Genomic DNA, 27,373 nt, shown 5'->3' on the forward strand with positions numbered 1-27,373 from the left:
CCGCAAGACGACCTCGACGATATATCGACGAGACGCTGTCGTCCCGACGAAATCTAGAAGCAAAGAATGCGCCGACAAACGAAGAAGTGACGAAGCGACGTTCCAGCCACACGTTAACACCACGCAGCCGTGATCCAACGCCGAGACCAAACAGCAACGCAAGACAAAAGAAAAAAACCACTACCACGACGGGCTTCTCGATCGCCATGCAGTGGCCGCCTCAGTGCACAGAGGAGTCGGCTACTTCGTGATGAGCTGACTTCTTACAACCCAGTTCGACAAAGTTAGGACTGCATGGGAAGGCCCTCAAATCCAGATAGCTGGAGGACACCTCATACCGCCGACTGGAATCTTCACGTCAAAAAATTATGGTGCATTACCTGACCTACCCTGCACCTACGTTATCCTTCAAAATTGTTCAAGAGACGTAATTCTCGCCATGGACTTCCTGAACCAACATGGCGCAATCATCGACCTGAATACGAAGTCGATAACGCGGTGGGAAAAAAAAGCGATACCTCCAGAAAGCTGTCATAGTCACCATGCCTTGGGTGTGCTCGAAGATCAAGTAAGCATCCCACCTCGCTCCAGCATTGTTATTTCTGTCAGCACTGAACGACTCGCAGCTGTAGCAGGCGTAATCGAAGGCGACCAACGGCTGCTGCTGAACCGTGCAATTTGCGTCGCAAGATGTCACAACCGCTTTCCCTCGACAGCACCGAGGGAAAGCGGAGGTGGTCCTGACAAACTTAGCTGGTAGTTCAAGCACATGAACAAGCGCACGACGATCGTGTACATCGAGTAAATTGTGGAAACAAGCAATGCCGTTCTCATCTCAGATTCTGCCGCATCTAACCCGCTGACCATAGTCCCCGAGCCACACTTCGACGTAAACCCAAGTCTCCCCATGATTAAAGCGCAACAGCTCGGAAGTCGGCTCCGACGATACGCAGACTCCTTTCCGACGTCATCGAGGATTCCGCAAACACCAGTCCCAAAGCATCGGATAGTAACGGAAGAGTGCGCTCGACCACTCCGCGAGGGCCCTTCCCGAGTTTCGACGCGAGCACGTGAAAATATAAGATATGTTGACGAAATGCTACGCGTCGGTATTATACAGCCGTCGAAAAGCCCGTGGGTATCCCCTGTTGTCTTGGTCAAGAAAAAGGACGGAACTCCATGTTTTCGCATCGTATATTGTCCACTGAACAAGATCACGAAGAAGGACGTATACCCCCTATCACGGACAGAAGACGCATTTGATCCGCCTGCAGTGCTAAATACTTCTTGTCGATGGGTCTCAAGTCCGGCTTCTGGAAAATAAAATGCGTTGAGAGAGATGGCGAAAAGATAGCCTTCATCACGCCAGACGGCCTCTACAAGATCAAGGTCATGCGATTTGGACTGTGCTCAGCACCTTCAACGTTCCAGATCGCCGTGGACACGGGGTTAGCAGGATTGACGCAGCAGACCTGTTTTGTTTACTTGGGTGCCGTCGTCTTCTTTAGAGGGAATTTGACGATCACCTTAGGCTGCTTGCAATAGTACTAGAGGCCATCAAGTCATCAGGGCTCATTCCGAAGCCGGAAAAGAGCCGCTTCGCTTACGATCAGCTTCTGTTCCTGGGCCACGACATCATCAAATCTGGAGTCAGCTCCGATCCGCAGAAAACAGCTGCCATCGCGAAGTTTCAGCAGCCAAACGACAAGAATAGAGTGCGTAGATTCCTTGGCATGGTGTGCCCACTACAGGCTCTTTTTCAAGGACTTTTCACGCGTCGCGGAGCCGCTGACACGTCTAACTAAATGTGATGTCAAGCTAAAGTGGGAAACGCCTCCGGCCGGCGCATTTCAATAGCTCAAATGACGGATGCAGTCGCCACCGGTACTTGCGCACTTCCACGAGGACGCCAATACAGAAGTGCACAGTGACGCCACAAGCCTAGGCCTCGGTGCCGTCCTAATCCAGAAGAAAGACGGACTGGAACGGGTGATACCTTACGCTAGCCGGTCACTGTCAAAATCGGAAGGCAATCATTCTACTACCTTAAAGGAATGTCTCGCCATCGTTCGAGCTACAGCAAACTTCCGCCCTTACCTATTTGGCAGGCAATTCAATGTCTTCAGCTACCACAACGGGTTGTGTTGGCCCAGGAATTTAAAGGACCTTTCAGGACACCTGGCACGCTGGCACCTGAGACTGCAAGAGTATGACATCACTGTAATCGACAAGTCCTGACGAAAACACTCCGATGCCGATTGCCTATCACGCACCCGTATTCACGCACCGCCGGAAGATGACGAGGATGACGATGCCTTCCTTGGAATAATAATCCCGGAAGAATTCGCTAAACAGTAACAAGCAGACCCTCAGCTAAAAAGATTCCTCGAGTATTTGGAAGGCCGCACCGACGTTGTCCTTAGGGCACTTAAGCCAGGTTTGTATTCATTCTTGCTTCAAAACAACCTCCTCGTAAAGAACGATTTCTCACCAGTCCCCACCAACTGCTTTCTTGTTGTTCCCTCAGTGATGCGTCCTTAAGTACTGCCCTCGCTACATGATTATCCGACCGCTGGGCACCTCGGATTCTCTTGGACGCTATCGAGGATACAGGAAAAGTATTACTGATCACGCCTCACCACCATTGTCGCCCATTACGTCAAGACATGCCGAGACTGTCAGCGACGCAAGACGCCACCCCTAAGGCCTGCGTGATTACTACAGCCGATTGAGCCTCCTTGCCGACCATTTCAGCAGGCAGGGATATTCTTGTTGGGGCCGTTTCAGTCGTCAAAAACTGGAAATAAGTGGACCGCCGTGGAGACCGACTACCTCACGCGCTTCGCTGAAACGAAAGCTCTGTCGAGTGGTAGCGCAGCCGAAGCGGCGAAATTCTTCGTCCAGATCATCCTGCTGCCACTTGGCTCGCCAAAGGTCCTCATCAACGACAGAGGAACGGCCTTCACAGCGGAGCCCACTCAAGCCATTCTGCAATACAGCCAGACAAGCTACTGGAGCACAATTGCCTATCACCCGCAGACGACGCTACGGAGCGCTTGAATAAGACCCTCGCCTACATGCTATCGATGTATGTCGACGTCGAGCACAAGACCTTGGATGCCGTCTTGCATTGTGTAACCTTCGCTTACAACACGGCGGTGCAAGGAACAACACAGATCCCGCCGTTCAAGCTGGTTTACGGAAGGAACACGACGATGACTCTTGACGCCATGCAGAACTCACGTCACTTACGAAGAGAATCTTGATGTCGCCACGTGTCTCCCACGTGCCGAAGAAGCCCTACAGATAGCCCGCCTGCAGATCAAGAACCACCAGAGGACCTACAGCCGACACTACAACCTGGGACGACGCTACGTCGAGTACAAGAACGGGGACCGCTTTTGGGTATGTGCCCCAATATGCTGACGAGGACTTTGCATGAAGATTTTACGGCGCTATTTCGAACGCTACAAGATCAACCGATGCATTGGCGCAGTCGACCATGAGGCCGTACCAGGCGGCATTTCGCTGCCACAGCGGCGCTGCCCAAGACCTGAAATAGTCCAAGCTGTGCGATTAAACCCGTTCTACCAGCGCTAGTGTACATTTTGACTTTGCATAGCTGAACTCTGAACCTTCTGTTTATGAACTGCGTTACACTGGACTTTGTTTCTTTATGGGTTTCTTACGTTATTTATTAAGGGTCCATTTGTGTTTCACTCTCTTATGTTTGTAGCATCGCGACGACGCTTTATAAGAGGGGGGATATTGACAGGTGTACTTCTTTATCTTTATCGCGTGTTCAGGTTTCACATCCTAACAAATGTTATCGCACTGCGCAGGATGCGCCTACATTTATCGGAAGTTTCTCGAATGTTATCGATGGTCCTATCAGCAGTTTGTTTTCACCGAACCTTGTGTAATCTGATTTCATCGCGCGACGCGAATGGTGTAGAACTTTCTCGAAGACACGCGGTCCCCTGCGATTACTCTGGAACCATCGATGACTTGCCAAGGTTGGAGACTGGGCGTGTTGGTATAGCATATCACATGTTGCATTGCGCAACATATTGAAGGCACACAAAGAAGAGACGCGCTCTGTGGTGTGTTTCTCTTCTGCGTGATGCGTCAAAATGTTGCGCAATCCAACCTATAATATGCTCCGACGAACGATGTATAAAAGCCTAGGCGCTTGACCCGCTGATCGGTTTTCGACGATCGCCGACTGTATTCGACGCTATCGCTGTTCTTGGATGTAAGTTGCTTTTCAGGGCACAGGTTCGCCCATGAAAACGCTAGTTTCCTCATAGCTAGTTTGCTGCGTTCTTCACCGTCCCTACCACGTGACTATATATATATATATATATATATATATATATATATATATATATATAAATATATATATGTCATATCATGAGAAGCCAACAAACACTGACACCATGCACAACATAAGGGAAATTACTTGTGCCTAATAAATGAAATAAAGTAACGATAAATTAATGGAAATTAAAGAGGATCAAAAAACAACTTGCCGCAGGTGGGAAGCGAACCCACAACCTTCGCATTTCGCGTGCGATGCTCTACCAATAGAGCTACCGCGGCGGCGTTTCCCCATCCACTTTCTTGGGTACTTATGTGTGCTAGTAGAAAGCTGGGAGTGTTAGCCAGCGCCACCACTCACAGACCTTGGCGGCGGGCGTAGAAAGTCCTTTTTGCCGAAGGCGTCACGATACCGTGATCTTCTTGGGTGAAGGAAACTGGTCAATAACTGGTCAGGTTTTGTTCCTTCCAGGTGCGCGTTTTATCGCGCTTTGCTGGACCAAATAAAAGTTTATTCACTCACTCACGTGGAGGAATGGCTAACCCACTACAAGCGTGTGAGCAAGTACAACGGCTGGAACTCCACGGCTCAGCTCGACAACGTGGTTCTGTTCCTCACAGACACTGCGCTAGTGTGGTTCGAGAACCATGAAGATACCTGCACAACGTGGGACAGCTTCGTTACTCACCTCACATAGTGCTTCGGCGATTCCACCACGAAAAGGAAGCGGGCGGCGCAGACATTGCTTCAGCACGCTCAAGTCCCAGGTGAGACCCGTACTACGTACATAGCGGCAATCCTGAAGCTTTGCAGAACAGTCAATCCTCGAATGACCGAAAAGGACAAGGTTGGACACTTTGTCAAAGGCATTGCCGAGGATGTGTACAATTATTTATTCGGAAAGGAGAGTGTCGCCTCGGTCACTGACCTCATCAAGCATTGCCGCACATTTGAGGCCTTGAAGCTGCGCCGTATCACGCCAAAGTTCGGCAGGTTATCAAATGTCACAACGTTGGCAAGCGTTGACGAAAATGACAACCACAGTTTTCAATTTGACCTTGCGGCAACTATAAGGCGAATTGTCCACGAAGAACTTGAGAGCTCGGCTGCGCTTCCAAGCAACCTCAAGGACGGGCATCTGGTGTGGCCACCATGTCTGCCATGCCAGGTGTTGCAGAGTGTCGAGTCTATCAGCTGCGAGAGCACCGACGTACCTTTCCCGGCGACATGACGCACGATCAATGAACTCGCCGAGTTACCACCACGAATCGGAATTCGAAAGATGGCGTTTATTATTCGCAGCGTCCCAGGGTTGACCCCGAGGTTTACAACGTCGGTCGCGCATCGCCTGTGTGTTACGGCTGTGGCGCCTCAGGACACATTGCTCGTTTTTGTCGCCGGCGCCGACAGGCAACAAAATATGGCCCACCACCAACTTGGCCTAATTTTGACCGTGACAGTTATGACGACCGTTGGTCGACAAAACCTGATGCAGCAAACAGCACAGGCGCGCCACCCCGGAATACCTTCCGTCAATATAGTAGAAGGAGTGGCTCGCCAGCTTCAGACCGCAGCCTGACGCCCCCAACCAGTCGCCAACGCCGTTCACCGTCACCACGGCGACGTGCTACGTCACCAACGCCGTCGGGAAAGTAGCCGGCGCGGCCGATGGAGGTAAGGTAGCCGGACAGTCTGCGTCTCTGCGAAATACTCCCCTGCCTATTATAATGATGAAGAACAAAGTGCGTGTGTTAATTGATAGTATACCTGCAACAGCATTACTGGATACTGGTGCTACCGTTTCCGTCATGAGTGTGACTTTCAAAGGGAGGCTGGGTCGGAAAGTTATGTTCCCGTGGACTGGTGATGTGACGTTTCATGGTGTCAGTGGAGAGTGCCTAGTTCCCCTTGGTATTTGTGTTGAAAGTGTTTTGTTCGGAGGAGAAGATCTTAAAACAGAATTTCTCGTACTAACGCGGTGCACTCATGATGTTATTCTCGGGATTGACATTCTTCAGGATTGGGGTGCATCCGTTAACTGTACCACAGGCGAAATTACTTTGAATAACGCGCTTCTCGCCACCCTTGCCGACACATCCTTGCCAGTGAAAAACTATTGTGTTGTTTCGAACGGTTTGCTGCTACCTGTCACGTGTCCCTGTCAACTTCGCTGATGCCGACCTTTCATCGTTTGACGCGCAAGTCCAGCCACTTACGTCGAGCTGCGCAAAGAAAGTTGTACTTGTACCGCGCACTGTCATGAGAGTAGTGAATGACGCCTCACATTTGTGGGCTTTGAATTGTTCTTGCGTCCCTGCTGTTCTTCTGCATGATATGAAGCTCGCTGAATCTGACGAGATTACTTACAGCTCCATTACAGTTCTAGGCGAGGAGGAGCAGTCTCATACTAGGGATCCCCACCGAAGCACTTCTGAAGAGCAGATGTTACGGATGATGAACAAGGCGCTGCCCTCACATGGGCGCCACTCTCTCGCACAAGTTTTGTGGGCACATCTTTCTGTGTTCGATTCCACACAAGGCGACAACCAAGCTTCACTCCCGCGTTCTCGTGCTCGCCACAGAATTTACACCGGAGCTGCGTACCCCATTCGGCAAAAGCCGTACCGCGTTTCTTCAACAGAGAGAACAGTTATTGCTGAAGAGGTCAAAGAGATGCTGTGGAAAAGTGTTTTTCAAGAGTCCTCTAGTCCGTGGAAGGCATTAGTAATCTTAGTAAAAAAGAAGGATGGATCGTGGCGGTTTTGCGTTGATTACAGAAAAGTGGATGCGGTCCCCAAAAGGGATGTGTATTCCCTTAGAATTGATGATGTCATCGATTATCTACATCCCGCTGCCTAGTTTTCATCACTGGATTTTCGATCAGGGTATTGGCAGATACCCATGCACCCAGACGATAAGGAGAAAACGGCCTTCGTGACACCAGGTGATCTTTATGAATTTGTTCGGCCTTTCTAACGCGCCAGCAACATTCGAACAATTCATGGACACTATCCTCCGAGGACATAAAAAATTTGTTTGTGCTACCTCGATGATTAGGTAATTTTCGGCAACACATTGAGTGAGCATAACAGCCATCTCAATCTTGTTGTGGATTGTGTCAAACAAGCCGGCTTGATCCTAAATTCGAAGAAAAGTCGTTTCGGGGAAACCCAGACGTTAGTACTTGGGCAACTGGTCGACAAAAACCATGTGAGGCCAGATCCACGGAATATTGAGGCAGTAAGCTCCTTCGAAGCACCGAAGTAAGTGCGGGAGTTGAGGAGTTTCTTGGGCCTATGCTCGTATTTTCGTCGCTTCGTCCAAAGATTCTCCGACAAGGTGTACCCCATAACACGACTTCTCTAAAAAGCCGTCCCCTTCAGCTGGACATCCGCTTGCGACGACGCGTTCCGCGAGCTAAAATGTCTACTAACGTCAGGACCCATATTGCGTGGCTTCTATGCATCCACACCTAGGGAGGTGCAGGCTGATGCCAGTCGCACCGGCATCGGTAGCGTACTAGTGCAACTTCTTTAAGGAGCAGAACACGTTGTGGCTTATGCTAGTCGCTTTTTGACTAAGGCGGAACGCAATTACACTGTGACCGAGCAAGAATGCTTGGCAGCTGTTTTCGCTGTCCGCAAATTTCGGTCTTATATCTCGGACGCCCGTTCCCTATCGTTACTGACCACCACGCGTTATGCTGGTTGGTGAACCTCCGTGACCCGAGTGGACGACTGGCACGTTGGGCTCTTCGACAGCAGGAGTACGACTTCGTTATTTCCTACAAGTCCGGGCGTCGCCTCGCAGATGCGGACTGCCTCTCCCGCCTTCCTCTGAAGACGACGGAGTGTCACGAAGACAATTTTGATGACTGTTTTCTCCCATTTCTTCTACATTTCCATACTCGATGACTTTCAAAGCTGAGCAGGAAAATGATATTAGTTTAGAACCGCTATTTTAGCCGCATCGCGTCCTGAAGCCACCGGTAGATTTTGCGTCCGTGACGGCCTGCTTTACAAGACCAATTAATCGGCTAAAGGCTCGCGCTTCCTTCTGGTGGTGCCGCAGAGTCTGCGTACGGACATACTGAGAGCCATGCACGACGATGTGACCTCTGGCCATCTAGGATTCATCAGAACTTCGAAAAGGACACAGGAGCGCTTTTGCTGGCACAGAATGCGGGACACAGTCATGCACTACGTCGCCAGTTACGAACAATGTGAACGCTACAAGCGTCCTACGACCGCTCCGCCAGGTCTTCTCCAACCTTTGTCGCCACCTCGCCTGTCATTTGAACAAGTGGGTATCGATCTTCTGGGCCCGTTACCCCGATCATCTGATGAGAACAGATGGGTGAGCGTATGTTTCGATCATCTGACCCGTTACGTGGAAACGGTCGCCGTACCATCTTCAACAGCTGCGTCCGTTGCAACGTTTTTGCTTCGATTCATTATTCATTGACATCGTCCCCAGCGGGTCATCATTAGTGATCGCGGTCGTCAGTTCGTTGCGGATGCCGTAGAACTGCTTCATCTCTGCAGTTCGCAGTTCCGTCATTCAACGCCTTATCATCCTCAGACAAATGGGCTTGTAGAACGTACGAACAGAACTCTAACTAACATGCTGGCCATATACGTATCTTCCGATCGCAAGGACTGGGATGACGAACTCCCCTTCTTCATCTATGCCTATTATATTGCAAAGCATGAGACAATAGATTATGGTCATTTTTATCTCCTTTACGCACGTTCACCGCTAAGCTGCATTGACACTATACTACCGTTTGACTTTCACATCGAGTACTCTGTTGCCAAGACACTTTGTCTAGCCGAAGAAGCCCGCCGTATCGCTAGTCTTCGTACTGTAGCATCGCGAAACCGATCGAAAGAGCGCTATGACAGCCGACACCAGTCTGTCTCGTACGCTAAAGGAGACTTTGTGTGGTTGTGGACTCCGGAACGTAAACGTGGCTTATGCGAAAAGTTTTTACCCCAGTATACGGGCCTATTCGTCATTGTAGATCACTTGAGTGACTTGACATACGTGGTAGCACGCTTGACGTCCGCTGGTCGTCGGTCTAGCCGGACCCAGTTAGTACATGTTGCCCGTCTTAAGCGGTTTCCCCATACGCTTTCCGAGTGATTTGGACTTGCCCAGCGGGCTTCGTCTGGCAACTGGGGATTGCTACGTCATGAGCCGGGTGAGGAGAAGAGGAAGAAGACGTTAGCTGGTGCGGCCTCGGGATGCCATCTTGACTTCACCATCAATCTCGTTCCTTAAATAAGGCCACTTCAATATTAACCGTAACAGTAGGTTTGTATCTAATCGCTTTCCCGCGTACCAAGGTCAGTGGATGATCAGTAATCGAATAGGTATCGCATTAACCTGTTGGGCTGAGGTAACAAGGTTCGCTACCGATCATCGGACCAACTTGGGTCACTGATTTTGTGTATGTGACAATGTGTACGCACGTGATGCTCTTCAACGAACATCTATCACACCGAAATAGCTCACTGATATGCGAAACCGGGTAGTTACCAATGTTCGAAGCAACGCTGACTTGGACTGCTCATAATGTGCCGTTCGGTCTTTGCTGGTCTCCGTTGTACATCTTTGATGCCAATGTGGGTCACTGTATATGCGCCAATAGTTGCACGCTTGGATGATCGCCTCTAACGCCAGATTTCGCAACTAGGCATGAGCCCCTTAATGTGCCACTCAAGAATGTCAAAAAAAGATCCGGTAAATTTATCCGGTGCTTAGCGGAATCAAACTCACGTCAGAATGGCTCTTCACAAACACCAACTTCTTGCACTTGCGGGCTGCTCTGAAAATTCAGTGGATGTTTGCTCTTTTTCGATGAAAGCCTGTCTAGTTAGAGCTTTATCAAGCTGCGCCATGAATGCACTCGGTATGTGCCGCTCTTCAGTGAACCTCTCTCTAACATGGGTCACTGAGTATGCGCTATTGAGTGTGTGGCCGGCGAGGGAAAAAGTCTCAGTGTTCGCAAGCACGCAGGGCGCCCCGCTTGTTATCTCGAAGGCAACGCGCGAACTCCTCGGCAGCACCACTAGATGGCGCAGCGTGTCCAGAAATATTGAGGAGTCCTGAGAAGTACTTCAAGTAAATAGGAGTCTCGCTGCAGCACACGCATCAAACATAACTGGTTTTCACGGTGGAAGTGCGTTGTGTCACTATAGTCGGGTAAAACTTAGAAAAAAGGGGCGTTTGCTCTAGACTGACCTCATGTGCCGTGCGGCCTATTTATAAGATGGCCGGCCGCATTTCAAACTAGGTCGTGTCGCGCCAATCGCGTGCGTCTGCCCCTCGTCAGAGTGAATTCCCCAACTGTTTGTGGTGATCTCTGATGCCGGAAATATTATTACGAGCTTACGATGCGTCGTTTTTGCCGCGTCCGTTCGCTCTGAACCGTGACCCCGAGAAGAAAGATTGCACCAAGCATCGCTGACGCTACGATACGCCTAATCTGAAAACAGAATCCTGCGGCGACGCACCACTAGAAACAAACAACCTGCGTGCTTGTACGGTGTACGCGTAAAGCAGCGCAAAAACCATGCAGAGCTTCTCTTTCTACTTTTTTTCTTCCAATGGAGCTAAAAGCAGACGACGCGAATGGTCTTCGCAGGTATGGGGTTATTTTTCTCTCGCGATCGTGCATGTGTTATAGCATTCCAATAACGAGAACTCTGCCTATCCCCCCTCGTCCTGTCTCATAATGTCGTACCCTATTATAGATTGATTCAGCGCTAACGCATTACATTCGACAGTCATGGTGAGATGGGTTTTAGCGCAATCTATCTTTTTATTAAGCCACACAAATAGATGTGCCACATAATTCTCAGATTAGCCAGATTTTCTACTTTACCACCACCACAGACCAATTAATTAAATTATGGGGTTTTACGTGCCAAAACCACTTTCTGATTATGAGGCACGCCGTAGTGGAGGACTCCGGAAATTTCGACCACCTGGGGTTCTTTAACGTGCACCTAAATCTAAGTACACGGGTGTTTTCGCACTTCGCCCCCATCGAAATGCGGCCGCCTTAGCCAAGACGAATTCGAAAAGAGTTGTAGACTACTGCTATTTCTCGGGAGAGTGGCGTGAGCGAGACTTAGGGAAGCCGACACTTCATGGGCTATAGCAAGAACAGTGACAAAGACTACCAGTACCATAAGCATTCCGTCATGAAATACATCGTATAGAAAAATGCAGCCTATTCATGCGCGCTGTGAAGTTACATTCTATAAAAATAAAGAAGACTTATACGAAACGGGCCTGTATTTAACGCGGATAACCACATGTCTACAAGAAAAGCTGCAGGAATGGAAAGGCTAGCAGCGTGTCGAAAACAAACGACCAAGCTTGCCAGCTGAGGAAAACCTTTCACAAGGCAGGGTTCTCAAGTGTGCGCGTTTGATCCAAGGCTGGTCTTCTATGTGCTCCTGTTCCCTTTTACCGTGACAGCGTTAAGGAGCTCGTGTCGCAAAAAAGCGTTGGCCGTGAGCGAAAAATCTCGGCGGCAATTCATAAGTAAAAACAACTTACAAGAAGGGCTGGGTGGGAATCGAACAAAGGTCTCCGGAGTGTGAGACGGCGACGCTACCACTCAGCCATGATTTCTTTTTTTTTTTCTTTCATGGTATTTATTATAGTTGCATTCAACCATTCAACCAGACGTTCACCAGTTCTGCATAGTCAGATGATGGAGGGCACAATGAAAGTCACACACAGAAAAGGTAGCGTTCATACTGTGAGTAGAAACGTTCGTGTCACTTTAGAAGGGTGGCAAGGATAAGCACCTCAACAAAATAGGGTACCAGTCCGGTTGTACACCGAGTCCATCATAAACCTGCTTTAGGTGTAGTGTCATTTGGATGAAATTTGCCCTTGTAGGTACAACCGTTTCGGCGTTGCGGTCCATCATTCGCGTTTTCCACAAACTGTGCATTCCCATTACAAAAAACATATCGAAAGGCGCACTATTATCACAGGTTGGTAGCAGGTATCGCACAGTATGAGCGTTAATCTCAAAGTATTTCTTTAAAGTCCGTTGGAGGACATCCCAAAATAGGATGGCGTCGGTGCAGCTAATAAAACAATGTTCAATTGTCTCTGGTACATCACAAAAGCGACAGTTAACAGAAGAGACAAACATACCCTTTTTTTGTAGCCATGTTTTAACCGGTATGGTTTCACTATGAACTTTATAAAAGAATGTTTTGCAGCAAGGGGATAAATACATTTTGCGAACTCGCTTTAGCACATCGTGGCCTGGCAATTTAATGTATATTGATCGGTAAAGTGGAGGCGGAAATAGAATGGATAGTAAGTCTTTGTACAACGTTTTGCGCGACACAGAATACAAGTATTCAGTGGAAAACCGAACTGTCAGGAAACGAACCGCCAAGTAAACTTCTTGCATGAACCCCCACAAGCATAAGCGCGAAGAAAAACTTGAAGAAACAACTAAATCAGGTAACACATTAACAAGTGTGAATTGCATGTATGAACGAATTACAGGATGGGAAGTATCGCGAAAATAGAAGAAACGAGACACTATTTGCCGCACATAAAGATGTACTAAGCCCAGCCCACCTTCACTAACAGGCCTAAAGATATTATCGCGCCTCATGGGCTCAAAAGTTGAAGACCATACGAAGGTTGCAAAGATACGGTGAAAGCGTTGGATGTATAGCCTAGCACAATGGATAACTTGCAATACATAGAAAATGTTTGTTGCCAAGAACTTATTGCAGGCTTCGGCTTTCCCAAAAATAGAAAGTCGTTGTGGAAGGAATGTCTGGGCGTAACTTTGCAGTACCGAAACCCGTTCTTTCCAATAGTGTGCGCTTAATTTATATGCGTCTAGCGGCACGCCAAGATACTTTGGCGGGACATCAGTCCACTTAACGCCTGCAAACTGTTCTGGTGTATAGCACCATGAGCCAAACCAACAGCCTAAACTTTTTGAGGAGTTCATTCGCGCTCCTGATACGCTGCCAAATTCTTCTATTTTCGATACTACTTTTTCAACACTGGACTTATCCGTGCAGAAGAACGCTAGATCGTCTGCATAAGCTAAGACTTTAACTTCATTACCCAGTATATTGAAGCCATGGATGTTACTCGACTGAATTACGCTTAAGCATAGCGGTTCCAGGTAAAGGGCGAATAGTAGTGGGGACATCGGGCAGCCTTGTTTTACTGATGAGCAAATAGAAATGGGTTCGGAGAGTTGGCCATTAATAACTAAACGAGTAGTACAACAGGTGTAGCAAAGCCTAACGCCTTTAAGCACAATGGAGCCAACATTGACATGCTCCAGAAGGGAAAATAAATAGGAGTGACTGACACGATCAAAAGCTTTAGCAAGGTCTACCTGGAGCATTGCAAGCTGCTCAGTGGAACCATAACAGTATTGAAGAAGGGTACGGGCGATATGTATGTTGGTTTGAATTGATCGGCCCCTGATTCCACATGTCTGATGGGAACCAATTAGAATTGACATCGCAAATTGCAATCTATTAGATAGAACTTTCGCAAAAATTTTGTAATCCACGTTTGACAATGTGATTGGTCGATAGCCTTCAACGGAACGCAGTTTCTCTTTATCTGAACTTTTGGGAATTAAAACTGTGTGGGTTTTGCAAAAAGACTGCGGAAGGGCGTCAATCTCTAAACTTGAAATAAAAATAACCAATAATATGGGGCTGATAATTGATTTGAAAGCTTTGTAAAATTCACATGAAAGTCCATCGGGGCCGGGTGTTTTCGACAAAGGCAGCTGATCAATAGCTAGCTCAATTTCTTGAATCGTAAGGTTACCACTGATGACTGCACAGTCATCATCCTGTAATGGTTTGACAAGAGATACAAAGCTCTCTAAAACTTTTGCATCGTGATCGTCCGGAGGGGCACTAAACAACATAGTGTAGAAAGTTTCGAACTGAGAAATTATGTCATTAGTATTTGTTACAAGACTACCTTCGGAGTATATTTCCGGAATTACTTTTGAAATACCGTGACGTCGCTCGTCAAGTAAAGCTTGACGTGTTGGTTGCTCAGATTGCAGAGCACGCCTGTTTCGAGATCGAATTCGCGCACCTCTGTAACGTAGCGCGTCATACTTTTGTAACTCACATTTAATGTTTTCTATGTCAACAATGTAAGTGCCTGGCATTTCGCATTCAATCTCATAAAGGCTACATAGGCTCTTAAGAAGCGTTTTTTCTTCATTCTTTCTATAGAATGATTTCACCGATCCAATTTCTATAGCCACTGCACGAACCTCTTGTTTAAAGAGTTCCCAAGCAGCAAATAATGGCAAGTCACTAGAAAGAGAATTGGCTAGAGCCATGCGCACGCGATTAATAAATTCCTGATCATTTAGGAGCTCAGAGTTAAGCTTCCAGACTGCCCACTGTGGTCGGAAATTAGTTACAAATTTTTCACCAACGTTAGCGATAACCATACAATGATCAGAGAATGAAACGGGGATAGTAATGCAGGATAGTCCTCGAGAGAGGAGCGATGAAGAAACATAAATCCGATCAAGGCGGGCGTAGGAATGACCTTGAATTCTTGTATAAGAGCGAGCTCCCTGTCCCGACACTCCTATATCAACGAGCCCTGCATTTTCTATGATGTTAGACAAAACTTCACCACTCCTGTCCCGCTGAGTGTTAATGCCGCTTCGATCGTTGGGATCACATACACAATTGAAATCTCCCATTAAAACAATGCAGCGATCACAGTCCAATAGGCTAGACACAGTATCAAATAAAAGAGTTCGTTTTGCAGCGTCATTAAATGCATAGACGTTGACTATGCGCCATGGCACACCCTGCAACACAAAATCACAACATATATATCGACCTTCAGTGTCGACATGATAACTGAAAGCTGAATAAAGTAGGCTCTTTTTCATAAACAGGAAACAGCCCGCGGATAAACCAAGAGCGTCTGAAACGCAAACATTATACTCAGACAGAAAAGGTCGCAAAGCCCTTTCTGTCTCGTCATCACGCTCAATCTTCGTCTCCTGCACGGCGACGAAGTCGAGGTGCTTCCGAGACAAAAGCCGGCGAAGCTGCGCCTGTTTCTGCAAAGACCGAAGGCCTCGTACGTTGAAGGTTGCGAATAGAAGTTGCTGGGACAGGGCCATGGTGACTCCCAACTATCGGTCCTAGAGGGCAACGGTGAGGCTCCCTCCAAAACCGCACCTGGCCTTCTGGACCGTGATCGACGGCACTTTCCTGAGTGTTTCGATGTTTTGCGGCGACGTGCTTTTCTTGTGGTACTGGTCGTCTCGCTGTCTGTGCTTGATTCCGATCTGTTAGTCGCACGGCGCTTCGGAACTGAAGTATCCGCGTTACTTCGTCTGTCCTCTGCCGGCTCAGCGCACGTGTCGAGACGCTTGGGTGCATCAGGTGAGTCATCTCCGGCTCCCTCATTCGCTTGCTGGGCAGCAGCTGGCTCCGTGGTAGCGGGTGCTCCTTTGGGTTGTTGCTTCGGTTGGTCATCTTTCTCTTCGCTACTTTCGTTTTTCACGGGCAGTTCTGCGATGCCATTGTGACTGTCTTTAACAGGCAGAGGGGCCTTACTGGCACAGCGGGTCTCCGCGGAAGAGGGAACGTCTCCCGTCGCGTCAAGAACCTCCGTAATGTCCATTATGTGTTCTTGCAAGCTTTCATCCGGAGGCTTTGTTCTGTGTCGTAACTTATCAGCGTATGTTACGACACATTCTTCAGATGTGTGACCAAAGCGTCGGCAGGTTTCACAACGCGGGGTTCTGCAGTTTCGACGAATGTGCCCCACCCTGTTACAGCGCAGACAAAGTGGGGGCCGGCCTGGAATTAATACGAGACTCTGCACTCCACAAACAGGTAGTAGATGTGGAACGTCCCCCACGCTCACTCCATCGGCAAGAGTCAACACCACGTCCCGATTTAGCGTACGCATTTGTTCCATCTCCGATACTCTCCAGCTTTCTGCTGATATAGACTTGACTTTCCCGTAAGCCTGAAGCGCATCTCGAATGTAGTCATCTTCCAAACGCTCAGGAAGCCACAAAAGCTTCATTTGAACTTCCGTGGGCTCAGGATCAATGACGACGCAGCGTCTACCTTTTACGGATAATTCCCCGCATGCGACTAGCTTTGATTTTGTCATCCCTGATTTGCACGTCACCATCCACACGTGCGACATCTGAAATTGTCCGATGGAACTTATTTCCTTCAGGTCAATAACGTTCCGAAGGGCGTCTCTGAAGTCTTGGGCTCTGTACGGTCGACCACTTAAGTCAGCATGCAGGAAAACGGAGTCCACAACCAGCTTACCGGTAGGAAGACGGGGTAACACAACACGGTAGTCATTGCTGCTGGCTGAAGCCTGAGCAGCACCTCGGCCAGGGGCCGATAAAACCTTTGAAGCGGAGAACATGAGAAAAGCGACCGTTCGGAACGCCGTCTTCTTGGTTCAAAGCGAGACAAAAGCGGCTCAAGTGAATGCGGTGTTGTCTTAGAAACACGCCGTCGAAAGTTATACTGCGGTGTATATTGGTAATTATGAGCATATAAATTACAGGAGTGGCAGTTAAACCAGTAGCGAAGTGCGTTTCCGCTCCATTCCTTCTGCGCTTGGCGCACACGCAGAGCCATCTTCCGACAAACACAGAAGACCCCCTAGTCGCAACATACAGCGCTCTCCCGACAGGTGGTGCGCCACTCGCCCGTTTCTCCCCTTCGTCTCGTCAAGAGCATGCCGAGCGAATGAGTGGGCGGTGCGAACGGGGTGCGATAACGCTATCACGTTCCACTCTTGAAGGAGAAGCTTAAGCGCCATCCAATTTTTGTAAGGGCCTTCTTTCGACCAATTTATTTTTATAAAAACTCGCATACTTGCCCAGGTCTCTCAGCTAAAGAAAAATTTTCCAGTAAAATTGCTACGCTGCTTATATATTCACGGCCGAACATTTTTTTCTCGTATATATGCATACGTCAGCACTTGAAATTTATCAAAAACTCGTCATTTGAAACATGTCGCCCTGATTCACCTGAGGCAGAAGCGAGTTGCCTGAAACATTTCGAATACGCGGTAACGCACTGTTAATACATAAAAATGTCGTATTTTCACTCCAAAGGCGATCCATCGATTGTAATAGCAAATTTGTAGACCGGTACACGAAGTAACGATAGCAGACTTATCTGCTGTACTAACTGCCAAACACACGATTACAAACTAAGTTAACTAGTATGGTGTCACGCGTGCAGAAGCAAACATGAACACATCTCAGAACATACCACAGAAGCTTGCTGTAAAAACGCTGTAGTGAGGAAGTGTGGCTGCAGCTGCGAGCGGACTCACCTTAAATAATAAAAAATTAGGGGGTGTTACTTGCCAAAACTACAACCTGTTTATGAGGCACGCCGTAGTGGGTGACTCCAGAAATTTGGACCAACTACAGAGAATAGTCTAGAGGAACTTGAAATCCCACAAGTCTTGTGGGATTTCAAGTTCCTCTAGACTATTCTCTCTCGCATTGTCGTTGTGGGTGTTACTGGTACTGTATAAATCTCAATAGAGCTCCTCAGCCACTTCAACTATCTCATCCATATTAGTAACGATACTGCCGGCTTTGTCTCTTAACACATACATCTGATTCTTGCCAATTCCTACTTTCTTCTTCACTGCTTCTAGGCCTCCTCCGTTCCTGAGAGCATCTTCAATTCTATCCATATTATAGTTCCTTATGTCAGCTGTATTACGCTTGTTGATTAACTTCGAAAGTTCTGCCAGTTCTATTCTAGCTGTACGGTTAGAGGCTTTCATACATTCGCATTTCTTGATCAGATCTTTCGTCTCTTGCGATAGCTTACTGGTCTCCTGTCTAACGGAGTTACCGCCGACTTCGATTGCGCACTCCTTAATGATGCCCATAAGATTGTCGTACATTGCTTGAACACTAAGGTCATCTTCCTGAGTTCAAGCCGAATACCTGTTCTGTAGCTTGATCCGGAATTCCTCTAGTGGCCCTCTTACCGCTAACTCATATATTGGCATCTTATGTACCAGTTTCTTCCGTTCCCTCCTGAAGTCTAGGCTAATTCGAGTTCTTACCATCGTATGGTCACTGCAGTGCACCTTGCCGAGCACGTCTACATCTTGTATGATGCCAGGATTCGCGCAGAGTATGAAGTCGATTTCATTTCTAGTCTCACCTTTCGGGCTCCTCCACGTCCACTTTCAGCTAACCCGCTTGCGGAGAAAGGTATTGATTATCCGCATATTATTCTGTTATGCAAACTCTACTAATATCTCTCCCCTGCTATTCCTAGAGCCTATGCCATAGTCCTCCACTGACTTGTCTCCAGCCTGCTTCTTGCCTACCCTGGCATTGAAGTCGCCCATCAGTATAGTGTATTTTGTTTTGACTTTACCCATCGCTGATTCCACCTCTTCATAAAAGCTTTCGACTTCCTGGTCATCATGACTGGATGTAGGGGAGTGCACCTGTACTACCTTCAGTTTGCACCTCTTATTAAGTTTCACAACAAGACCTGCCACCCTCTCGTTAATGCTATCGAATTCCTGTATGTTACCAGCTATATCTTTATTAATCAGGAATCCGACTCCTAGTTCTCGTCTCTCCGTTAAGCCCCGGTAGCACAGTACGATCCCGCTTTTATGCGAAGCATATTACTAGAGCTCAACCCAGCTCCTCAGGCGCGGCGGTGTCGCCTTCAATACCACGTGACACCGTGACGTCACGACAGAGGAGAAACGGGGCTCCAACTCGCGCCGTCGCTCGCGGCGTCGCGGTGGTATATAAGTAGCTACGCTTGTTTCTAGGTGGCTTTGGCTCCACTCTTGCAAGATGGGCTGGGTGGGAATCGAACCAGGGTCTCCGGAGTGTGAGACGGAGACGCTACCACTGAGCCACGAGTACGATGCTTCAAAGCGGTACAAAAGCGCCTCTAGTGAATGCGGTGTTGCCATAGAAACGAGCTGTTTCTAAGGCTCAACCGCGCGTCGCTTGCTCAGGCGCACATTTCGTTGCCGCGCCGAACGCTGCGTTGCTCGACGCTCACCGCGTCCAATGCGGGGCGCGTAGTCGCTGCGCCGTAGCCCATTGTCTTACACCCCTTGACGGGTCGACGGGAACGCTGTCGCGTTCCACTCTTGAAGGCGAAGCAGAGTAACGCATGAGTTGTTTCTTCGTCTAGCCGAACCAAATATAGCCAAGCAACAGCAGTTCACCAGGCTAAACAGTGGTTCAACAACTAAAATAAAGGCTAGTATGCTTCGTATCCTGGGCTTAACCTTAGCTAAGCCACAGCCATTTTTTTAGCACTGTATATGCTTCTTTTGTCCTCCTAACCTCACTGAGCCCCATTATATTCCATTTACTACCCTCTAATTAATCCAATAACACTGCTAGACTCGCCTCACAAGATAACGTTCTAACGTTAAACGTTGCCAGGTTAAGATTCCGATGGCGGCCTGTCCGGAGCCAGGTATTCTTAGCACCCTCTGGTGGGTCACAGTTCTGACCGCCGCCGTGGTCAGTTGCTTCGCGGCTGCTGGATTCTGTGGGCCGGGGTTTGCTTGTTGTATTCATATAAGAGGTTGTGGCCAAGTACTGCACTAGGGTGGCCAATCCTGCTCTCGTGAAAGAGTGCGTTACCGGTTGTGGTCACGGGGATCGGGCCGCACTCCAGGCCTGTTTGTGCAATTTTCTCAACACACGGTTTTTTTCCGGTGGAGAATCGCGCGGCACCGGGATTCGAACCAAGTCCTCTTGCACGCGAGGCGGATACTCTACCACCTGCGCAGGAGTTGTACACCTCGTTTAAACAACAGTGGGGCCTTATTTGATCACTCAAGGTTGACCAATCTGAGCTCGGTTATACCGAATGGATGGCACTCAACTAGAGAACCTGGTATTTATGACCTGCACATGTGTGGCCGTACATAATAGAGAAGATCTTTTTCCTTCTTTTAGGAGGGTCCCTGTACAGTGATAAACTAAAAGAAAAGACATATTAAAAAGGGAGGGAGAAAAAAAAGAAGAAAAACAAAAGAAGAAAGAGGAAGAGAACGGGCGATTTGAACTCTTGACCCTTCGACGTTGCCCGGAAAGATAGCTCAGTCGGTAGGTCCGTCAGGCTCCAGGTTACATTGAAGCGCCATAGCTCCTGTCCAGAGCCACGTACTTACGTGGAAAGCGACTGATACTGTCCGCGGTGGTTAGTTTTTGCTGGCCTTTGCCGATTGGTTTGAAGACATACTTTCTCGGAAAAATGGCCGCCCTTGGATCTCAAGGACTGCAGCTCACGAGGGCGAAATACCTTCGTGTAATTATAATAACCCCAATAACACTACTTTCGAAAAAGAGAGAACGGCCCAGAGGGCTGTACTACGAGTTCTATGACCGATAATTATATATATATATATATATATATGTAATGAAAGGGGGTTTATTGCAGCTCGTACGAGGGATCGCAAGTAGCTCTTGATCGCGAGTCCTAGCCGTTCGCATCAGCAGCCCGAGCTCGGGTCTCGCGCCGCAGCGGTGACAGTTCGCACAGCGCCACATGCATGTTACCCACTACAATTGCCCCCACGGCGAAGAGGAGCCATCCTGGCGACCTAAGGTGATGACGCGATAAGGGGGTCGTGGTACGGCTTCAGGCGACTGACGTCAACCGTCTCGCGGCCACGGCGGCGTTTGTCCGAAGATGGCGTCACCGGTTCGACCACATAATTCACCGGCGATGTACACGCGACGATCCGGTACGGACCCTGATATTTCGGAGCAAGCTTTGGGCTGAGGCCTGGGGATTGGAAGGGCAGCTGAAGCCAGACGTGAGAGTCCACGGCGAAGGACTGTGTGGGCTGCCCGTTGTCACGTCGATCTGTGTGGATACCTTGGGTATCCGACGTAAACGAGCGAGCCAGTTGGCGGCACTCTTCAGCATGGCGAGCAACTTCGGAAAGAGGGGTGAATTCAGAGGCATCCGGATGATATGGGAGCACGGTGTCGAGGGTAGTGGATGGTTCACGTGCATAAAGAAGGAAAAATGGGGAGAAGCCTGTGGTAGCCTGAACGGCGGTGTTATACGCGTACGTCACAAAAGGGAGCACATCGTCCCAATTGGAATGATCAGACGCAAAATACATGGTGAGCATGTCACCCAGAGTGCGGTTGAACCGTTCCGTGAGACCGTTAGTGTGTGGGTGATACGCCGTAGAGGTGCGGTGAATAGTGCGGCAAGCGGCGAGTAGCTCATTAATAACTTCGGATAAGAAGACACGGCCTCGGTCGCTGAGCAGTTCTCGCGGAGCGCCATGCCGTAAGATGAAATGCCGTAACATGAATGCGGCGACGTCGCGAGCAGCAGCCGAAGCAAGTGCAGCAGTGTCGGCATATCTTGTGAGGTGGTCTACTGCAACAATTAGCCAACGATTTCCTTTAGCAGTGGATGGAAGAGGCCCATAGAGGTCAATGCCAATCCGATCAAAAGGACGTGCAGGACACGGCAAAGGTTGCAGAGGGCCAGTCTTATGAGGAGATGTCTTGCGTCGCTGACAGGCTACACATGACCGAATGTATTTGCGGACATAAGAATACATGCCGCGCCAGTAGTAGCGCTGACGGAGCCGCTCGTAGGTTTTCAGGACGCCAGCATGAGCTTGTTGGGGGTCGGCGTGGAAATACGTGCATATGGCGGAGCGCAAATGGCGAGGGATGACTAGCAGCCATTTGCGACCATCCGGCTGATAGTTTCGGCGGTACAAGAGGGCGTCCCGTAGCACGAAATGGGTGGCTTGGCGACGAAGGGCTCGAGGGCATCTAGCAGTCGAAGAGCTGTGAAGAATGTCAATGAGAGACACAATCCACGGATCTTTCCTCTGTTCAGACGGCATGTCAGTAACAGCAAGTGTAGCAACCTCTACGGGTGAGGGTGGCGTTTCGTCGGATCTCATGGGCGATCGGGAGAGTGCATCGGCATCAGAATTTTGGCGCCCGGATCGATAGATGACGCGAATGTCAAATTCTTGGAGCCGAAGAGCCCAACGTCCAAGACGGCCTGACGGGTCCTTCAGTGACACAAGCCAGCAGAGCGCGTGGTGGTCTGTCACAACATCGAACGGATGGCCATACAAGTAAGGGCGAAATTTCTGTAAGGCCCAAACTATAGCCAAACATTCTTTTTCTGTGACAGAATAATTGGTTTCTGCCTTCGTGAGGGCCCGACTCGCATATGCAACCACATATTCCGGAAAGCCAGGCTTGCGTTGCGCAAGGACGGCTCCAAGACCAACGCCACTGGCGTCCGTATGAACTTCGGTCGGTGCAGTCGGGTCATAGTGGCGTAGAACAGGTGGTGAGGTAAGCAGACGACGCAAAGTGGTGAAGGCTTGGTCACATGCCGGAGTCCAATCGCGAAGATCACCTGGGCCAGCCAGGAGCTTCGTCAGAGGAGCGATGATGCAGGCAAAAGTGCGTACAAAGCGTCGAAAATACGAGCAAAGGCCGATAAAACTTCGGAGCTCTTTCAGTGTAGTCGGCCGCGGAAATTCTGCGACAGCACGAAGTTTGTCAGGGTCGTGAAGGACGCCGTCTTTGGAAACGACATAGCCAAGTATGGTCAGCTGGCGGGCGCCTAAGCGGCACTTTTTCAAGTTAAGTTGAAGGCCGGCGGTGGCAAGACAAGTAAGGACTTCGCGTAGACGAGAGAGGTGAGTGGTTAAATCAGGGGAGAAAACTACCACGTCGTCTAAATAACACAGGCACGTCTTCCATTTGAGGCCTCGCAGAATATTGTCCATCATTCTTTCGAATGTCGCGGGCGCATTGCAGAGGCCGAATGGCATTACTGTAAACTCATACAGGCCATCAGGCCTAATGAAAGCTGTTTTCGAGCGGTCGCATTCATCCACTGGCACTTGCCAACAGCCCGATCGCAAGTCCAAAGAAGAAAAGAATTCAGCACCATGTAGACAATCCAGGGCGTCATCTATGCGCGGTAGAGGATAGACATCTTTTCGTGTAATCATGTTGAGGCGACGATAGTCCACACAGAAACGAATCGAGCCATCTTTTTTCTTAACGAGTACTACGGGCGATGACCAAGGGCTGCAGGATGGCTTGATAACACCACGGTCAAGCATGTCTTCAACTTGCTCGGTGATGACACGACGCTCGGTGGATGACACGCGGTGCAGACGCTGGCGTAATGGTGAGTGGTGTCCCGTATCAATGTGGTGAGAGACGGTACTTGTGCGGCCTAACGATGCTTGGTTCCAGTCAAAAGACGCGTGAAACTCATTTAAAAGAGTAATTAGCCGCTCACGTTGTGTCGGCTCGAGGTCATCGGCAATGGAGCGACAAAAAACATATGGTGGGGCTCGGTTAAATGGCACATGGGGCCTCAGCGCTGTTACGTTGGCAGTATCGACGTCGTCGGCCATGGGGAAGTGCACGATAGCGTCAGCGTCCACAGACTCGATGGTGCCAAAAGTCTCGCCACAGTGCAAAGCCAAAGGGCACGAATTTGGGTTAGAAATCAGTATTTCTGCAGCACCATGGTGAACCGTGAGGAGGGCGAAAGGCAACAATATAGGCTGGCGGCGAATGAAGACGGCAGCGGGTGTAAACATGACCGTCGCTTCGGCAAGCGATGCGCATGAAAGAGGGACAAATACAGCACTGTGAGGAGGAAGGTCAGTATCTGAAGTTACACAGATCCTGCTAAGGTCGTGAACTTGAAAGTCGCGACATGGCAAATCGCACAAAACGGAGAACTGAACCTCAGCACGTGCACAGTCAATGACGGCATGATGGCGCGACAGAAAATCCCAACCGAGAATGACATCATGGGAGCAACAAGTTAACACAAAGAAATCAATGGAATACAAAATGTCTCGAATCAGCACTCTGGCAGTGCACATAGCGACTGGCTGTACTTGTTGCGCACTGGCTCTGCTAAGCAATGGAACCGAAGGTTTCATGGTCACTTTCCGCAATGCACGACAAAGTTTCTCACTAATCACGGATACAGCAGCACCGGTATCGACGAGCGCAAGGGATTTGATGCCATCAACGCACACTTCAATGACGTTAGCGGGGGAAAAACGAGGACTTTGATGTTCCGACGATGACGCAGTTCGTGCCTCAGGAACTGCGGAAATCAGTTTTCCGCCTCAGTAGTACTGGCACTGGGTGTACGACGCATGGGTGAGAGTGAGCGCCGACGAGGGGAAGGCGAGCGACGAGTGCCGTAGAGCTGTGACTGCGGTGCCGGTATGTCATCAGCAGCGTAGACTTCCGGTGGTGGTCGTGAAGGCATACGGAAAGGTCGGAAGTCGGAGCTGGGTCGTCGCGAGGTGCCCACGAAGGCCGGCAAGCGCCGGCGGCAGAAGCGCACTACATGACCCGGGGTACCGCAGGCATAGCATATTGGGCGGTTGTCAGCAGTGCGCCAAGGATTTGGACCCTGCAGCTGTGCACTGAAAAAGGGATCCACCGGCTGGCGAGGCGAAGGCGGAGGAGAGAACACCGGCGGGCGAGGCGCTGAAGGTGGAGGAGAGAACCCCTGTAGACGAGGCGCCCGTGCAACGGCTTCAGCATACGTCAGAGGCGCGGCCACGGGAGCCGGCTGACACGGAGGTGGAAAAGCTTCGGTCACTTGCTCTTGAATTTGTCGGAGCGCTGGAGCCAAACATTGAGAAGGCTTCTCCGTGGTCGGCAAAATAGAGAGCTGTCGTGCGACCTCCTCGCGCACAAATTCTTTTATTTGCGTCAGCAAAGTTGTGTGGTTGTCGCCAATAATTAATGCAGCTAACGAATCTTCCGTAGGCGGTGGGCGCCGAGCTAAGATGCGTTGTTTCCGTAGCTCGTCAAAACTTTGGCACAAATCCATAACTTCGGCCACGGTACGCGGATCCTTCGCTAACAGCATCTGAAAGGCGTCCTCATCAATGCCTTTCATAATGTGTTTGATCTTGTCCTGTTCTGACATTGACGGATTCACGCGCTTACACAGGTCAATGACATCTTCGATGTAACTTGTGAAAGTTTCACCGTGATGTTGCGCACGCCCCCGTAAGCGTTGCTCTGCGCGAAGCTTGCCCACAGCGGGGCGCCCGAACACTTCAGCGAAACTTGTTTTGAATGTGCTCCATGTTGCGAAATCGTGTTCGTGGTTTCGGAACCAGAAGTTCGTGACGCCGGTTAAGTAAAACAGCACGTTGTGCAACTTGGTGACGTCGTCCCACTTGTTATGCTGGCTCACCCGTTCGTAAGATGACAACCAATCTTCCACGTCATGATCATCGGTGCCGCTAAAGATGGCAGGATCACGCTGGCGCAACACACCGGAAACGATGACCGCCGGAGGCTGTGGTGCATCTTCCTGGGTGGTTTCGTCAGGCATGGTCGCAGCAGTCGGTAGCGTCTGGCTTCGGAGTTCCAGTTTCCGAGGTCTACCCAGCACCTCCACCAAATGAAAGGGGGTTTATTGTAGCTCGTACGAGGGATCGCAAGTAGCTCGTGATCGCGAGTCCTAGGCGTTCGCATCAGCAGCCCAAGCTCGGGTGTCGCGCCGCAGCGGTGGCAGTTCGCACAGCGCCACATGCATGTTACCCACTACAATATATATATATATATATATATATATATATATCCGGGTGTGCGTGTGTTCATCTCATCTATGGGATCGAATGCGAGCGCTGTTGCTTTGTCTCTGCGTGTAGTAGTTAAGAGAAGAAATTTAAGGGGGGAAAAGAAGAAAGGAAAGGAAAGTTCCTGAAGCATAATTGCAGCACCGTGGTTTTGAAGCGCACCCGCGGTAGAGAAACGGGAGGTGATATAAGCGTGCGTGATCATGACACGCACACGATAAACTGTCTTAAAATTTTTAGAGACGTGCGAGAAAGTTTCGTGAAGAGCTGATAACAGGGCAATCAGCACTCGAATACGGCGAGAGAAATTATTGAGACGTGGAAAATTCCTTTGAACCAAGTATGGTTTGCGAGACAAATGCTTGGAATGATTGAATTTTTCAAAAGATGAGGGGAATATGCACTCACCGAGAGGACGGTGTCCGCACGACATCACACCAGGCATCTTACTGAGACGTGGAGCGCTTTGTGGCTGGAACAAAGCCCCCTTTTCTGCCGGCGAAGCGCAGAAAACGTCCGTTCCGATCGCTCAAGGGTTCGCGGACAAAGTATAGTTCTAGAGTCTAGAAAAAGCTTAAACAGGTGCGAGCGTGGCACTCTAAGCGTGGAAAGTTCGCCCGAGTGACTATCTCAAGGACTGCTGCTCACGAGGGCGAAATACCTCGGTGTAATTATCATAACCCTAATAAGACTACTTTCGAAAAAGAGAGAACGGCCCAGAGGGCTGCACTACGAGTGCTATGACTGATAATTATATATATATGTATATATATATATATATATATATATATATATATATATATATATATATACTTATTGATCTCACATCTTGCATCGAATGCGAGCGCTGTTTCTTTGTCTCTGCGCGCAGTAGTTAAGAGAACAATTTTAAGGGAGGAAAAGAAGACAGGAAAGGAAAGTTTCATAAGCATAATTGCAGTGCCGTGGTTTTAAAGCGCACCCGCGGTAGAGAAACGTGAGAATATATAAGCGTACGTGGCCATGATACACACACGACAAACTGCCTTAAAATATTTAGAAGCTTCAGAGAAAGTTTCGTGAACAACCGATAACAGCGCAATCAGCACTCGAATACGACGAGAGAAATTATTGAGACGTGGAAAATTCACATGAACTAAGTATGGTTTGCGAGACAAATGCTTGGAATTGTAGAACTTTTGAAAAGATAATGGAATATGCGCTCACCGAGAGGACAGCGTCCGCACGAGACCACACCAGGCATCTTACTGAGACGTAACAAAGCCCCTTCTCTCCCGGCCAAGCGCAGAAAACGTGCGTTCCGATCGCTCAAGGCTTCGCGGACATAGTATAGCTCTA

General features: G+C 49.2%; 1 protein-coding gene across 1 annotated transcript; it reads right to left on the reverse strand.

Annotated features, from left to right (window-relative positions):
- Positions 1-3,447: 3,447 nt before the first annotated feature.
- Positions 3,448-16,808, reverse strand: LOC142591461 (uncharacterized). Its single transcript, XM_075703788.1, has 2 exons — positions 15,753-16,808; positions 3,448-3,553 (listed from the first exon to the last, which is right to left on the reverse strand). The coding sequence occupies exons 1-2, from the start codon at positions 16,787-16,789 to the stop codon at positions 3,448-3,450; spliced, it is 1,143 nt and encodes a 380-aa protein (XP_075559903.1). The 5' UTR covers positions 16,790-16,808.
- Positions 16,809-27,373: the final 10,565 nt, after the last annotated feature.

Source organism: Dermacentor variabilis, chromosome 8 (assembly GCF_050947875.1).
Source record: "Dermacentor variabilis isolate Ectoservices chromosome 8, ASM5094787v1, whole genome shotgun sequence".
Lineage (NCBI taxonomy): Eukaryota > Metazoa > Arthropoda > Arachnida > Ixodida > Ixodidae > Dermacentor > Dermacentor variabilis.

What these genes read in the sequence shown, in the direction of transcription:
- LOC142591461 (XM_075703788.1), bottom strand. Translation starts at nt 16,789, where the DNA reads ATGTTCTCCGCTTCAAAGGTTTTATCGGCCCCTGGCCGAGGTGCTGCT. An exon ending in GCACCCAAGCGTCTCGACAC is followed by an intron (nt 3,554 to 15,752) that starts GTGCGCTGAGCC and finishes GGACTATTTCAG; the next exon opens with GTCTTGGGCAGCGCCGCTGT.